Source organism: Eupeodes corollae, chromosome 1 (assembly GCF_945859685.1).
Source record: "Eupeodes corollae chromosome 1, idEupCoro1.1, whole genome shotgun sequence".
Classification (NCBI taxonomy): Eukaryota; Metazoa; Arthropoda; class Insecta; order Diptera; family Syrphidae; genus Eupeodes; species Eupeodes corollae.
In genome coordinates, this window is record NC_079147.1 from 246,188,505 (window position 1) to 246,206,287 (window position 17,783).

General features: G+C 32.6%; 1 protein-coding gene and 2 non-coding genes across 12 annotated transcripts in view; 2 read left to right on the top strand and 1 right to left on the bottom strand.

Annotated features, from left to right (window-relative positions):
* Positions 1 to 17,783, bottom strand: part of LOC129941922 (heterogeneous nuclear ribonucleoprotein L) — a 537,346-nt gene that overhangs the window by 259,071 nt on the left and 260,492 nt on the right. For all 10 annotated transcript variants that reach the window (XM_056050696.1, XM_056050694.1, XM_056050697.1 and 7 more), the window contains one exon: positions 2,570 to 2,641. In XM_056050696.1, the coding sequence (XP_055906671.1) occupies positions 2,570 to 2,641 (72 nt within the window). The remainder of the gene's footprint in view (positions 1 to 2,569; positions 2,642 to 17,783) is intronic.
* Positions 10,596 to 10,667, top strand: Trnae-uuc (transfer RNA glutamic acid (anticodon UUC)). The gene has a single exon. It is a non-coding gene; the product is annotated as a tRNA-Glu (tRNA).
* Positions 16,637 to 16,708, top strand: Trnae-uuc (transfer RNA glutamic acid (anticodon UUC)). Its single transcript has one exon. It is a non-coding gene; the product is annotated as a tRNA-Glu (tRNA).

Sequence of the window (17,783 nt, forward strand, 5' to 3'; positions counted from 1 at the left end):
TTTTTAGAAGAAATGTGGGAATATTGAATTATTGATTCCATTTTATGAGTACACCGAAAGCTAGAAATGAGCTATTTCTTTAAACTGAAGAGTTTAACTTTTTTTTCGAAAAAGTTACCCTTAGAGGAATCAAATTTGGTATTTGTGGTCATTGGTTCAAGTATGCGATAGCACTCAAATTTCAAAGTTGACAAATCCAAAATGTGGAAAATCATTTTTACACTTATTGAAAATTCAGATTTTTCTACAAATGTCATTTGTTCAATTAAAATCATTGCGAACATTGAACAAGAAAAGTTATAATTTTTAATTAAAACTTTAGAAATAATCTTAACTTAAAATCAGGAAACAATGCTTTTCAAGACAGTAATTGGTTTTTATTTTTCAGATCCGACAAGGACATCAATTAAGGACAATTTGGTATTCCAAGACGAAGGATCCTAATGTCAAATTTAAATGGTGGTGTCATTTGCAGAAAAAATGTGATGCTTAGTGAACCGTAATTAAGGAAATGGCAAATTTAAAATCGAAACAGATGTACAACATTTTTCTTTCAGCTGTCAATCTTTAACACTCCTTGCGGATGATATCCCTTAAAAAGGTGCCTTCTCTTGATAGCATTAAAACTTAACTCAAAATTGTTCAAATTGATTGACATACACCCCATGATACTTTATCACTTACTATCTATCTTAAGGTGTATCACCTTAACGTAATTAAATATTTCCCTGAATAAAATCATTGACACCAAGAAAAACATTCAGTCTTAGTCTCAGTTTCCGTTTCCGTTTCACTTTGAATTTCAATTTAACAAAACCAAAACTCAAACCAAAAACGAAAACAAACAAAACCATAGAAATAAAATCCTTAACAATCCATTTAACAAAAGGAAAATGTCCTTGTTGATATTGAAAATACTTGTCAATCCTTAGATATACATATACTCTTACAGATACGAAAAGGTAAGTTACATAGGTTTTAAGCCAAAGCCAGGTGTAATGAGGGTTTTTGTTAAGTGTTAACCGAATGCGGAAAATGTTCCTTGTATTTAGGAATTCCTTAAATTTTTATTAGAAAGAATCAAATCATCCGTGACAACGACGATGATGATGGGTAAGATGATAAGGAGTGCTTTCTGGGCTTCGGATATCCTTACGCAATAAGGATAAAGAAATAAAAATGTTTCCTTATTTTGTGTGTACTTTTTTCTACAGGACATTCTTGTTTAGAAATTCTTCATTCTTGTTTTAAATCCTTTAAACAAAAAAAAAAACTCATGAAAACAAGAGAAAGTCCAAATAAAGTTACTAAGGATATTATTCTGCTCTATTTTCCTTTGTTTTTTTTTAATCCAAAAATCAAATATCACTTGAAAAAGAAGATGGACAAAAAGGACTTCTTTTACACTACGAAGAAGTACTTAATGGGTGCGACAAAGAGATGAGAGAAAATCATGACGGAACGGAGAGGAAGCCCAAAAAAAGAGCAACTTCAATGTCAGGATCTTTGTGTCGTTTTATCCTTTCAGCCAGAAACCAGCCGGTTGTTGTTTTTGTTTCGTTTTTAAATCCTTTTTCTTCATTTCGTTGTTGTTTTTTGTTTCTTTTTTGTTTAATAAAAAAGGGATTCGTATATATTGTACATAATATGTCTCTGCATTTTACTGCCAGAATATATCTTTGCTCTATGGACCGACCCGAACGCAGATCGAGGTCCCTTTGGGGCTTTTAAAACCCCGAAGGATATTTCTTTCACACCCATTGCCATATTACAAAACAAAAAGGAAATAATATCATTCCAACACTATTATCATAAAGGACAATAATACAAGAAGGAATTGCACTCGCACCAACACAATAAAACGAAATAAAAATAAAACAAAGTTTTAACGTTGAAAGGATATTAAATAAAACATTTGTGCGAGGACGAGAAGAGAGTGGTCTTGGACTGGGCAACGACGGCGATGACGACGGACGGTGCCAGTGTTGGTGAGTGACTTGTACTTTTGATATCCTTTGGATTCTTTTTTTGAGGATTTTCTTTTTCATTTCGTGTGGAAATGACAACATTTTCTAGAGTACTTGATCCTTGCTTTTCGGTGTATATATAAATAATAATGGAACTGTTTTTCTCCAGAGGGATTTTTATATCAAAATCGTAATCGTTCGAGGCTTAAAAGTATAAAACACAAGCGTAATCAAAGAAGTAAATTCATTAGAAAAACATAAAGGAAATGGTATGGTTATATTATTCTTTGCGCCATAAGTATCCTTTTAAATGAAAGGACTCTCATCCAGCAAGACATCCTTTAGGCTCAAACAAAAAAAAGAAAGACATAATTTTCACCTTACAACTTTACATAAATAACAACAAAAGAAAAAAAAAACAAAATTGATAAAATATCCTTGTGCGTTAAAATTTTCGTCGTTCATACTTATATATAAGACCATGCAATAAATTATGTGATAAAAAGGACGTTAATAAATTACACGAAGACAAACACATATTATTAAAATATTAAGGCCTAAAGGTATATTATAATTTATATAGGTATTGAAAGAGTACTCACTGTATGGCTGAGGACGAGTTCCATAAAGTGGCTCCTGCAGTAATGGCGAACGACCGTTGCCAATTTCTTTAACTAAAAAAAAAGAAGAAGACGTATATTTAAAAATAATAATAATTATAAAATAATTGTTGTTGAAATTAAAAATAATTGATTTTTCTTTAGTTTTATTTTTCTCCTTTTATTCTTTGTAAAAACAAGATTAAAATTTAAGTAAAATTTTACTCTTTTCATTTTTAATTTTGCTAAAGTGGAAAAAGGAAGAGACGTTGAAGTATTGAATATGATGATAAAGAGTACATTGAGGATGGAAAAGGATAAAAAGGGTGATTTTTTTTTTTAAAACCTTAATCAATTTTTAAAAAATTTATAAAAATATCAACATGAGTGGAAAATGTTGGAATATTTAGTACACGTTTTGTTTATTCATTATTTTTTGTATTGATAATGTGAAAATTAAAATATTAAATATACATAAATTAAACAATAATTAAAAGCAAAGTAAATATAAAAACATAACGTAATATGAATTGAATTTTTATTTATTTTTTTTGACGTGTGAAGTTACAGATTATTATAAAATCTAATTTCTGCAGCACATTAAAAAATTGATTGTAAAATTGGGAAAACAATTAAGAAAGTTTACGCAGATATTTAAATATTACACAAAAATTAGCTAAATTTTAGTAAAATTCTCAAACGCAAATAAAAATTTTCATTTCTATACTGTCGGGAAAAATCGAAGAGAAATATTGGAACAATATTATTTGACTTTTAACAGAAATTGGCAGCTTAAATCTATACAAAAATTTAACCAGAGATTGAAGAAAATTTAAATTTGAATAATTTGCTGAAAGCAAATTTCTTCTGAGTTTCTGACTTTTCAACTATAAGAAATGTTCAGTTGAACCATTTACAAAAAAAGTGTAAAGTAAGCATATGAATGATACTTTTTAAATTCTATATTCAGTATCAATTCAATTTTAAAGAACCTTTAAAAGAATTTTTCCTACATGTTTCATTTTAAGAAGACTGCTATTAAGGCTCTCTTTTGCAGCTATGAACTTGTGACATTTTACAGGTCAAAACTACGGAAATACTTAAGATATAACGAACAATGAAAGCTGGTAAGACTTTAACAGTTAAAGTCCGCATAATTAAAGGACTTTTCGTTCATCGCCCAGCATCTTCTCGACAGAAAACAGGAAAACTGGTCGAAATAAGCTGTTAAAGTTCGAGATCCGAAGAATTCAAAGCGTATGCGTCGCTTAAGAATACGAGGTTTGTCGATTATTAAATAGTTTGCATAAGTAATAAGTCCTTAAGATTTTTGAAATTCAGTTTACAAAACTCAAGGAAGTTGATCAGTAGCAACGTGTGTCTTATAATCGTACCTTGAATATATTAAAATTATCAGAATTTTTGTTGAAAATAAATCTTTAGTAATGTGGCTTTTTTTAAGTTAGGAGCTTCTTTCATAAGCATAACTCTTGCAATTGGTGATTTCAAAGTAGACGAATTTCGCTCACTGTTTGATACAATTTTTGGGGTGTCTTACCGTTTTGAGAATGATGCTCGTTCTACTATTACTTTGTATGGATTGTGCTATCGAGCTAAATATTAATGATTTCTTTAGGTTGAAATTGGAAGACAAGACAACAAGACTGTGCTACGTCCAACACAAGCATCAAAAACAATAGCAATTCTGCAAGAAAAATTTCCTAACCCCGATATTTTTCGAAGAGCTGGGTAACCGACAGTCGAAATTTTGTGATTTAACATCTTTTGACGTTTTTCTTTGAGGCTTCGTGAAAGATAAAGTCTATATCAATGTGCTTCCGAATCGATCAAAAAATGTAAAGATGAAATTCATGAAGTAATAGAGGACATACAGTCGAAAGAATTGGCCATGGAAAATTTGGTCATTTGGCTGACATTGTTTCTTCGTTCTTCTGTTTTTTTTTTTGATAAATAAGGATAAAAGGTTATATTATTAAAAAGCTATTATTTGTCTTGTTTTATCTGTTTCTACAAATTTTTTGAAATTGGATTACGAGAAAAGTTCTGCCCAAAAAAACTTTTGGGTCCTTAAATCTAGAAATGTTACAAATGTCACTTACTCCCTTCTTTATCCAAACGACTTCATTGTCAATGACTTGGGTGACTTATTTTTTTTTTGGGAACTAGAAATTCATTTATTTCTTCTAATGCCGCTTATTTGAAAACCTTGTACAAGGACAAAATTTTATCTAAGCAGGAAAATATGATGGAAGTGACAGCATCGCTTCCAAATTATTCAAAGCACTAAGTTGTGACAACTACAGATGCATCAATCTCCTGAACATTGCATACAAGTTGTGTTCAAAAAGTACTCGGAATTTTGTTTTTTTTTTCAAAAAAATATTTATTTATTGGTTTACATCAATGTGGTCCCACCAGACATATAACACTTATGCCAACGTTTTTTCCAATATTCGAAGCACTCTTGATATTCCATTTTTGATATGTCCTTGAGCATTCTCAGCGGTTCGGCCTTTATTTCCTCAATAGAAAAAAAAACGCCGTCCTTTCATTGTTCTCTTCAACTTTGGAAACAGGAAAAGGTCACACGGAGCCAAATCTAGTGAATATGGAGGTTGGGACATGACTACGGTATTGATTTTGGCCAAAAAATTGCGAATAAACAACGACGAGTGAGCAGTTGTGTTGATGTGGTGCAAAAGCCATGAATTGTTTTTATAAAAAACTGAGCGTTTTTTCGGATTGCTTCACGCTAACGTCGCATAATTTTAAGTAAATACTCCTTATTAAACGTACGACCTTGTAGTAAGAACTCTTGATGCACTTTGCCATTATAATCGAAGAAAAACCTTCACTTTTGATCGAACTTGACGTATTTTTTTCGCTCTTGGTAACGTTGGATGCTTCCAGGTGGACGATTTGGCTTCGATATCACAAACGTACACCTATCACTAGTTATGACCCTGTCAAGCAAACTAGGATCGTCGTTGACGTCATTTGCGATTTGTTTTTGTTGGTCAAACATTGTTTAAAAAAGCAAAAATCGCCGAGCTCATAAAAACACGTCAAAACTTAGCAACTACCATGAAGTAAAGTAAACAGTGAATATAGCTGAAAATCATACTTTAGGGACATGTATACCAACACAATACACAACAAATTTTGAACTTCGGACTCTCAAGACCCGCGAAATTTAAAAATTCCGGGTACTTTTTGAACAGAAGATGTTTTCTTCCGTATTACATCTGAAGCCGTTCGTCAACAACCTAATAGGTCCTTATCAGTGTGGCTTCCACCATTGACTAAATATTCAAATTACGGCAGATCTTGGAAAACAAACCCAGTAACTTGAAATCGATACGCAATATCTCTTTATTGATTTTAAAACCGCGTATGACAGCATCTTATAGGGAAGGGCTTTACAGAGCAATGCCTAGTTTTGGCATGCCTGTCAAACTTATATGTTTGTGCAGAATGACGATGGAGAATGCACGCTGCGCTATCAAGATCGAAAAAAATCTCACCGATGTATTTGATGTCAAAAAAGGTTTCAGACAAGGCGATGCACTGTCATGCGACTTCTTCAACATCGTTCTGGAAAGAATTGTGCAAAACTCAACCGTCAACACTAGAGGAACAATCTTCCAAAGTTCCATAAAATTACTCGGCTACGTAGATGATATTGACATAATGGAAGATCAAATCGCGATGTCAATGGAGCGTTTTTGAGCATTGCGAGGGAAGCAAAGAAGATGGGTTTAGTGGTCAATGAGGGCAAGACCAAGTATATGCTGTCATCAAAAAAGGACATTGAACAACGACGTCTTGAACAAAATGTCACCATGGAAAACTATAAATTTTAGGTAGTTGAGGACTTTGTCTACCAAGGCACCGCTATTAACACAGATAACGACACCAGCCCTGAAATCAAACGAAGAATAACTCTTGCAAATCGCTTCTTCTTTGGACTTAAAAGTCAATTGAGTAGTAAAGTCCTCTCTCGAGCATTTTAAATCACCATCTATAAGACACTCATAATCGCGGATCTCATTTATGACGCTGAGGCCTGGACCCTATCAAAAAAAAGATGAGATCGTCTTAGAATGCTTCGAAAGAAAAATTCTTCGGGTAGTTTTTCGTCCCGTGGACATAGATGGAACTGTACACCGACACTGACCTTGCTAAAAAGAAGATAGATTATGTTATGCGAATGGACATCAACACTACAGCCTGGACAATCTTTGAATACAATCTCAAGGGACGGTGCAGTAGAGGAAGACCGCGGGTCAGGTGGTGCACACAGGTGGAAGAAGACCTCAACCAACTTGGCTTAAAAAACTGGAGACGTTTGTTGGCTGAGTTCCAGGTCCGCCCAGACTGTAGTTCCACCTTTACAAAACAGAAAAATGTTCAATGAAGCCCATTATGGTTTAAGATACTAACAAAAAACTATACTGCTTCAAATGGCATTTCTTTAAGGTGTTAGCTCTGTCGAGTAGACAATAAGTTCTTTGCCAGAAATCATTTAGCTATGATAACTTTAATTAAAAAAAAGAAAGCAAATCGGGCTTAAGAACTTCCTAATTAATTTTCTTAAATTTGTCTTGAATTGCACCTGCGTGTCAATGTCATTAGCAAGAAAAACAAACAAAAGGTATAAAAGTTTCACTAACCCACTAAACTGATCCCAATTCCAAGGTCAAACATAAAAAAAACATATTCATTTGACTAATTCTCTAAGTTAACAAAATCATTAAAAAAAGATATAAATCTTATAAATAAGAAAACAAAGTAGCGCCATTAATAAGAAAAAAACTATTTAAGTCAAAATCCCATCAAGCTTTATAAGTTGTATGATAACAAACAATAAGCAACTCACAAAGTTTATTAATTTCCCTATCGCATTTGTTTATAATAATTTAATAGCTCTCCTCGCTTTCTCTCTCCCTCTCACTCAACAACTTTTCATTGTTTAAACGAAACGAGCAATAGAACAAAACAAAAAAATATGTTAAATACAAAAAATTGTTTACTAATTTATTTCCCATCGCACGTGATACTCCACTAACCCACTCCACCATCATCACCACCGTCATCATTGTAGTATTGCTTTATCGCGCTGCCACTATGCGTCGCGTCATTCGTTTCTACGTTACGTACCTACTTTTAAGCCCATACTACGGGAGTATGTCGCTATCGTTGTCTCCGGTGATGGCGCTGCGCTAGGCGCTCATTGTTGAAAGTAAGCAAGTTCTAATATGAGTTTGAGAACGAATTTCAAGGCTGATTTTTTTGCTCAAGAATTTGTGGTGTGGTGTGTGGCAACTGCGGCAGTCCGTCGTCGCGACGGTGGAAATACTGCGGTCTACCGTCTAGATACAAAACAAAGCAAACTTAACAAAATAAAAATTAAAATTTAACATAATTGTTGCATATTTTTGTTTATTTTATTTCATTCAGTTGTTTTTATTTGTTTGAATAGTTTTTTATTTTATTGTGTCGTGTTTTTCAATTAAATTCAGCAAAAATTCTGACTCCGCAAGCAAAAGTTTCACATTCGCACGTATTCAATCTGGTTTGAGGGAATAAATTGAAAGCCATCTGGTTGTGACAATATTATGAAGGTATATAAAGGAACTTTGTATAGAGGTAGTACATACATATATATTTTGAAAAATCCAATCCAAGTAGTTTTGGCACGATTTTCTGAATAGTTAGCCGATTAATCATATACTTTTTATATGTCGTCGTCAATAAAAACTTACGTTCCTAGAGTCAAAAATAAGAGAAGGTGTATCTTAAGTTGGTTGTTTTAATCCACCAGATAGTTTTTATTTGAAATCGGTCTTTCATTTTTTCTTTGTTTCAGAATGAAATGAAAAATCCAACAGTGAGTAGGTCGCGTACGTTTTATGAGATTTAATGAGAAATAGACGCAGAGATTGATTTTTATGTTTTATTGGTGTAGCGTGTCGACAGAAAATTAGAGACGAGGAGTCTTTTAATTGAAATTGAGTTTTTATGGATTTGTCGTCTTTGTTTTTGTTTTTGTTGTCATTGATTTCGTCGTCATTAATAAAATGTTTATCCAACCCTTCTTTCCCGTCTCCATAGCTCAGAAGCAATATTATGACTTCGTTGACAGGAATCAGTTAATTATTTTAAGTAGCATAATATATTTTATGACAATAGCTACCTTACCTAACTCAATAAACGAACATCACAGTTATATCGACTATTCAATTTAGTTGATTAACTGTGAAATAAACTGCTTATTCTTTTTCAATGTTTAATGAAATTAGGTAGTTTATAGGTTATGCTTAATAAACTTGAATTCTTAATTTGAATTTAGAACTAAAAACAATACAATTTACCTGTATATTTGATATTTAGAACTTTTGACACCCTATTTGACCCTTTTCAATAGAAACAATAATAATCAAAGAATCCTGAGTCCTAAAAAGGGAAGTTGGAACTTAAAAAAGTAACCAAAGAACAAACAAACAATGAAAAATCTTTTTCTACAAAAAAGTACGTATACGCCATAGTGAACCATTTAAGTACGGTTTTGTTTTAGTGATGCTAGATGAAGTGTAACCTCTTGGGTTGCGTTTTATTATAAGCAATATGTTTGCAAAGGTATTGAGGCACATAATTATTATTTGTAGACGTTAAGTTTTCTCCAAACTCTGTATTTGCGGTGCAAAGAAAAATCATGTTTGCAGTTTTCTGCAGAAATTAAGATCGGCTTCAAAATTGTAATTATTTTGAGGTTATTGTTGACAGAAATTGGAAGATGTTCAATAAAAATACATATTTTTTTCGAAAATGATGCGAACAAAAACAAATCAAATTTAAAATAATAGATTTTTTTTTAATTTGGTTACTGGTTACAATGGTTGAGAAGAACAGAGTGTGGTAAGGCATTCCACATTCGCGTAGTACGACTAAGGAACGAATCTCTGTCTTTGACAGTACGACCGAAGTTGCCCCGAGGGTATACTGGTGAGCATTCCTAGAAGCGCGGGTATTACGGCTGAATTGTTTAAGGGGAGGTATGCAGCTGGCTATTTCAAAAGTCTTAAAACAATAGACCAATAAAATGTCTGTTAAAAGTCTTTGACTCTGATAAGAATGTGCTTAGTAATTATGTGTAGGACCATTTTTGCCAAAACCCTTGGTTTTTAGAATCTAAAGAGGATGGCAAGATGGGCGACAAACTTAAAATAGCCTATCGATAAAAGGTGTGAAGTGAAAAAACTTAGTTTCAGAATTTTTAAAGACACAGGTTTATGCATACTAAGAATTTACTCTATTAAGTAATTTATTTGTAGACCTATTCCAAGAGTCATTTAAAAAAAAAGGATATTGCAGACTGATGAGAATCCTAATAAAACGTACAATTATCAATTAAGTTAAGTTAAGTTGGTTAATTTTGGTCTGAATGAAGTTTTAAATGGTTAAAGTTTCAACTACTGTATTATTTATCAACTATCAATTGGTAGTATCAATGTCATTTACTTACCAAAGAGAAAAACATACTCTTTAGAAAATAAGTTTATTGATTCAAAAAGACAAAACCCATAGTCTCTTCAGCCCTCATAAAATACGCCTTTTGAGATCAAACGAAGAATAATAAAAACCCTTCTCAAACAGATAATGTTTCGCCCCATTATTTGATTCCAATCAACTCCGCATTGCCTTTAAAAGGTCAAATTCTGAGGAGGATTTATCCTGTATCGATATTAACCTCTCTTAGGCAATTTTTGTATTCACAGTATAAGCTATAAGTAATATACATAGCTTTAAGAAACATTTCGCAAAAGACTCTTGAAATGTAAGGAATTTTAAAGAATTCAGAAATTCTTCTCACATTATAAAATGAAACGTCGTAAAATAGGTTACACGAAGAGTAAATTTAAACCCACACCAAATCTTTGACTATTTAAGAAAAATATTATTTTTTTTGTTTTCCCAAATATTAAACACTTTGTTACCAATTTTTATATCCCATATGGTCTAGTGGCTAGGATATCTGGCTTTCACCCAGAAGGCCCGGGTTCGATTCCCGGTATGGGAAAGTTTTTTGCTCCATTTTAGAACTATTTTGCTTTGAAGAATGTTCAGTGAAAATCATCATGTGGGAGTAGTTCTCATCTCACTGATGAAGAAATTGGATGAACAGAAAAATGTGCCTGAAGTACTGTTCTTCAATATTTTAACTTCAACCTTTTTAGCCAAAAATTCCATACAAATGATCTTGGAAATGAAATTTTATCAGTTCGTCAAAAACTTTTCATGGATATGATTAATATATAAGTTTATGATTATTTTTCATCATATTGACGAATGCAATCATTAAATTAATGAATAATTTAAAATTACGAGTATGAGATCGTCAAATTAATGAAATCAATCATCATATTAAGGACTCACGTTTATATATCGTTCTTCATATTAACATTTCTTCACATTTATGAAATCGTAGGGTAATCAACATGCTTGTAAATCATTTCATCACATAAAGCTTCATAACATTGACGAATGCATTCGTCATATTTATGATTTTTTTTTGTATCACTCATCATATTAATGAAATCAATTATTGTATTTATGAAATGTTTAATCATCTTTGAATTATCATATTGACGAACAAATTCATCATTATAAATATATTCTTTTAAGATATTCGTTCATCATGTTGATAAATACATTCATGATATTTATGAAGAATGTCTTCACATTAAGATCATCATATTCTAGAATTTATTGATGACCTTGGTTTAATGGTATTAAATGGAATAACTAAAGCAGACAAAAATGGCGAACTGGCTTTCGTATCGGGTCAAGGCAGCTCAGTAATCGATTATTGTTTCGTGAGAGGAAATTGGCTAAGTATTATCAGTGACTTCGAGGTTCAAACTACGAATTACTCTGGTCATATGCCAACAGCAACTTCTCTTATATTGCCAGGGGAGACGCTGGGGACACATAACGCAATGATGAGCATAAGGTGGGTTGAAAATCGTGCGGAAGTGCACAGACGAAAACTTGATGCTCAGTTAAACTATTTTCCTGAACAAGAAAATTGGAGCTATGACCAGGCTAGTGTAAATATTTTAGATATTGTACGGCAAGCATCTTGTATGAGAAAAAAACCCCAAGATGGTGGCATAATGGTTTGACAGCGAATGCATAAAACTTCGCAAAAAGTGTTTCGCACATCTTAACCTTTTTAAGAAGAACAATTCCGTGTTTTTTAAAGCACTTAACTTAGAGAGTCCAACGTTCAGCCTGAATGTATATAAGCGGATCGCTTCGCACGACCCCGTCTGCGGCACTGGACACCTTGCTCTACCTTACACCTCTTCACATATTTAGCAAACAAATAGCTGCAAACTCTGCTATTCGCCTCAATGCTTCGGCTAACAACAACATTGGCCACTCCGTACTTCTAAGGTACTTAGAATCAATTCCAAAGCACACAGACTACACCATCCCCCACTTACAATTCGACAGAAACTTCCAGATTTCTATACCTACCAGATCTTTTTGGGAGGATAGGACAATCTTGGAGGATGAGTCAATCCATTTTTACACAGATGGCTCAACAAGCAAAGAAGGGGTTGGTGGAGGTGTGCACTCTGAAAGACTGAAATAAAGTCTCTCATTCCGCCTACCCAATCATTGTAGAGTGTTTCAGGCGGAACTTTTGTCTTAACTCAAAGAAAACGTGATATCAACATCTGATATCCGTATTTTCTCTGATAGCCAGGCCGCTATCAAATCTCTGGACTCTGTCTCTACAAACTCTATAACAGTCCATAACTGTCGATCATCTCTAATGGAGATGGCGCAACAGTTTACTATTCACCTTTGCTGGGTGCCGGGCCATAGAGACATTCAAGGTAACTGTAAGGCAGATGAGCTCGCTAGCAACGGTACAGAACAGCCCATCCTATTACGTTTGGCAAGTACTGGCATACCAACGCTTCTTGTAAACTGCTGCTTATGCAAGACGTTGTGAAGAGGGCAGTCCAGGTGGAACAACATCACCACGTGTCAAGTCACAAAAAACATCTGGCCAACACTGGATTTAAAACGTTCAAGGTGCTTGCTCTCTCTAAGTAGATCGCAAATAAGCTCGATAATAGGTGTTATAACCGGACACTGTCTAATAGGAAAGCACGCCACGAGACTAGGCGTATTCTCAACTGACTTTTGCAGAAGCTGTATGGACGAGGAAGAGGAAGAAACGGTTCTTCATCTCCTCTGCACATGCCCTACTCTAGCTCAACGCAAGAATTGCCTAGGAGAATTCTTCTTTAACGATCTAAATCATATCGTAATAATCAGCTTCTCACGTTTCGTAAGGGACTCAAGCTGGTTCCATTGAGCTTAGGAGGAAGCCTCAAGATTCATGTGGTATCACAATTGGCCATTAAACTGGCCTAAGTGTGTCCGTTTCTATCTTGGACAGCCACTATAACCTAACCTAACCTTACCTTACTTAGAGGCGAACAAACAATATAAACAGCTTTTAGTTCAAAAACTGAAACTTTATTTCAAGGTTGTAGCATCCGGTCTCTCATCACGTAAGGACTCAAAAACATTTTGGTCAGAGGTGAGGTTGTTAGGTGGCTGTAAAAATGTGGCATATCACTTCAAAGTTCTTCTGAACCCGTTATCGGTTCACCATATGCTCTACCATTGGTGAAAATCCCAGAACTTGATGGAACTCAATGAAAGAGTTGCAAGATACTTTGAAATCAATGAAAAATGATAAGTCTGCAGGTATTGACGGAATGCCCGTTGAATTTAACAAAAACTTACCAGTACATTTTTTGGTTCATATTAAATTATTCTTTAACTGGCTTCTTGAGGAAGAATCTATTCCGAAATCTGTTTTAAGAGAATGGATTTGCGCAATATTTAAAAAAGGTGTTTTCCAGAGTTTAAATAACTACAGGGGCATATCAATTTTACCGTGCCTTTGGAAAGTATTCCCCCATCTTCTATACCATAAGTTGACGAAATGGGTTGCAGAGAACCAAGTACTTAGTATTTTCCAAATCGATTTTCGATCGGGTCTATCAACAGTTGACATATTTTTGCACTCACTACTATAGTCAAAATGTTTTAAAGAATCGATTTAAAAGTTGCTTTTGATACGGTTAACAGGAGATCTTTAATTTATAAAATGTCTATTCTAGGCTTATGAACAAAATTTCTCATTTTATATAAACTTCTTATAACTGATACTTCTGCTGCTGTATGGAATGGAAGTGGAATGTCTAATTTCTTCAATACAAGTGCTGGTGTTCCAAAAGGTTGTGGATTAAGTCCGTTAATGTTTGCACTATATATTGATTGATTTATAAAGGTTGCTGAAACACTAATAAAAATGTATCTATATGCAGATGACAGTGTACTATTGGCCGATAATCATATAGCTTTGTAGTTACAAATAAACAAGCTCAAACGTTTTTGTGATTTATTGGATTTAAGTATAAATGTTGCAAAGTCGAAAATCATAGTTTTTGAAAATACTCATCGAAAAACAACTTCCCAAGAGAAATAGTTTTTGGAACGTGAACCAACAGAAACAGTAAATAAGTTCAAATACTTAGGTTTCTTGATAACTCATAACTTTGATTTTTGCACACATGTAAAAGAAAAATGCACCGCAGCCAAAAGGTCAATAAATCTTATGGGGAGTAATTTTTTCTGCAACTATTATGTGGATGCAACTGCTAAATTTGGAGTGTTTGAACTTAAAAGGGTTTGAAGTAATTCAACGCTTATTTTTCAAGCCCATCTTTAAACTGGATAACTCTACACCTACATATGCAATCCATACTGAATCCGGTATGCCACAAGCATTTTCAAAGAATCTAAAATCAAATGCTGATTATATCATGAAAAGGCCTGACTCAAATCTTCAAAAAGAGATATTAAAATATGCACTTAGACGCAAATATGGCCTTTCAAAGAATGGGATGATCTAGCTTTTAAACACATCGTAGACTTTGACCTCAATAATACAGTCCATACCAATTGGCAGGCCTTATTCTACAGCTGTATAGCTAAAACAGATGATCACCTGTCACCAAAAACGTGTAACATTTTCTAGCTGATTTCACACAAGAAATCCGCAGGCTTTACTTCTCAAAGAGTTTCCTAACACTTGAAGATACAAAGAATCTCTTAAATGGTTGCTCAGCTTGGAACATTCTTTGCCTCTACATGCATCATGCCTTAGGTTAGGTTAGGTTTAATATTTATATATTTTCGTAAGTGTTATGTTATTTTTGTATATGTATTTATAACTTTAATCTTTTCTTTCTTTTTACTACAAACTCGAAATAAGTCAAATAGGCAGACGGTAAAATTTTTGGCAAGCTTAACAATTCTTAAGAGTATATCAACAAAATGTAAACAATATTTATTTTATGATTATTTATCATATTACATTGAATAATTTAGTCATCATATTAAATAAATTGGTTCATCATATTGACGAAAAAATTCATAATATTAATAAATACAATCATCAATATGATGAATTAATTCATTATATTAAGGAATCAGAACATATATATTATTAATTTAGTCATAATATTGATCATAATAGTTTCATAATAGTCATAATTAAATATATTTCATAAAACATTTATACAAGTTTGATTAAGAATTTTACATTTTATTTATTTATATAATGAAAACAATCGTATCAATATAATGATAAAATTGATAACATTGATGATCGTATTCATCAATAAGGTTTTACTTTTTTCATCATTTTTATGAAACAGATTGATAAATGATTTCAGAGTTTCATCAGTTAAAACTTTTATCTTATTGACACACTGTTTTCCATTTTCCAGTGCACAAAAACGTTCACTGGACTAAAATTGATGATTTGTACATCGTATTGATTATCATTTTCATAAGTGTTCGATGTTAAGATACTTTTTTAAAAAGTAAATAATCCAATGAAAGATTCTCCTATTTCCATTTAAAATATTCATTGAAAAGTCTTCTTCAAAAGCGAAATATAACTTGAGGAACACTTTAATGGAGAAAACCTAACAAATCCATCAAAATTCCTTGCAAATTCGTGATGGAAATGAAAATTTGACAAGAATTCAAATACCACTTTGCCTAATAAATTATTTGAATTAAATCAAATCAAATTTATTCTCTCATCGTACAAACAAATCTGTTCTTCCGCACGAAATATGTTTGCATACCTCATTATTAGATACTTTTATACATTTGGCATTACTTACATAGCAGATATAATAAATTACTTGTTTTTTTGTGTGAAATCAAAATTAAATGAATGTAAATATTATTTTAGAGATACATTATTCCCGCCGGAAATCAAAGAAAACAAGAAGCAAAAAGCAAACACCACCGCCAATCCAATCATTGACGCTTCGCGGCACACTTCTCCGTCATATCACCTGGAAGTTCATTGTCACCATGAAGCAAAATTCAAAACAAAACCAAAAAGAAAAATTCATTAAAGAAAGAACGAAAAATGCAAAATAAATAAACAAAATATTCTCTATGGAGTGGAATATGAATATTTAATAAAAATAAAAGAAAAAAGATACTTTGACTTAATTCATATCTTATTTGTGTCTTTATTTTTGTAGATTTGTACACCTGAAGAAGCTTCTGACTGAAGGTGTCACAAGATTTGCATTCAATCAACGTCGCGAGACGTCGAATGTTAAGTTGTAAGCTCATCAAATACATATCTCATTCACTATCTATCTTTGTGTACAAAACGTATCTAGATATTTTTGTTATGCCTTAATTTATATCCAAAACCCCCTCGAACTGAACTAACCAACCAACACACTTCACAAAAGTGTAATTATAATAATTTAATTAGTCACACAGTCACGATGCAAGCCAAAAGATACAAATGTATCTCAAAAGTTGTGACGTAGATACAAAAGTATCTAAAAATAAATTCAAAACAGGTTTTCAAGAAAAATTACAATAAAACGAACATTTTCCAGCAAAATTTTTATATCCCATATGGTCTAGTGGCTAGGATATCTGGCTTTCACCCAGAAGGCCCGGGTTCGATTCCCGGTATGGGAAATACTTTTTTGAAGTTCTTCTAATTTTGAATTGGTATTTTTATTGAAAACAACAAGTTTGTACATTTGTTCGTAGTTATTTGTTTATATAGAATTAACATATTTACGAAATACAAAACAGCTGGGCAAAGAAAAGTAATCGCATATTGATTCATTTTCTTTACCTGAGTTTATTTTTGAAATTACGTATTTTGAAATCACACCACAGAAGCATTAGCAGCAGCAGCGCAGCTTGGGCGACTGCACCGTCTATAGTGAGGAATTCGTCGGCGGTCGGTCTTGAGATGATGGGGGTGGAATTGCGGGTAGTGTAAGGGTAGGAGAGATATTACCTATTCAGTAATATTTGATGGCAAAAGAAAATAAAATGTTTATTTCGATTGAGAGTTGTCTATTTTTTTTTTTGGGTGAGATTTCTTTCGAAAATGTTTTTATTTTGAAACAAGCAGATGTTGCTGAAAGCCATGTCAATCTCATTCCGATGAATAAATATAGGTGAGTCTTGTATATGTAAATAGTTTGGAGGTGATGTGGTCATTTGGGAATTTGTGTATCTTTTTTTTTTATTTCTTTATGTGAGAAAAATATCGAAGAAGGTTTTTTTTAGGATGAAAATATTAGTTTATGAATAAGTGTTTTTCAAATAAATAATTTTTTTGTTTTGGTTTTAGTTTTGATGGATGTTGTTTTTAATTATTGTTTTAAGTTTTTTTTATTTCTGATTTTTTCAAGATAAATAAAATATATTTTAAGGAAACAAGTGAAATGTCATGTTAGATTTTTTTTGTTAAGTTTTGCAAAAATTAATAATATTTCGTTTAAATTGGATGTTAGTCAAAAAAATGTTGTATTCTTTTGAAAAAAATTGCAGGAAGTGAATCATATTTGATGTGATGAGTGTATTTTTCTAGTAATTAAAATTCTTTAAAGTAAGAGAATTAATTTAATAAGTAACACATTTATTACCCGTACATTATTAGTAAAGGTGAGGTCAATGAATCACATTCATTTAATAAAGAATTTATGTTCAACTATTATGGACCTAGGTTATTGTTGTAAATTTTCAATAATAAAAC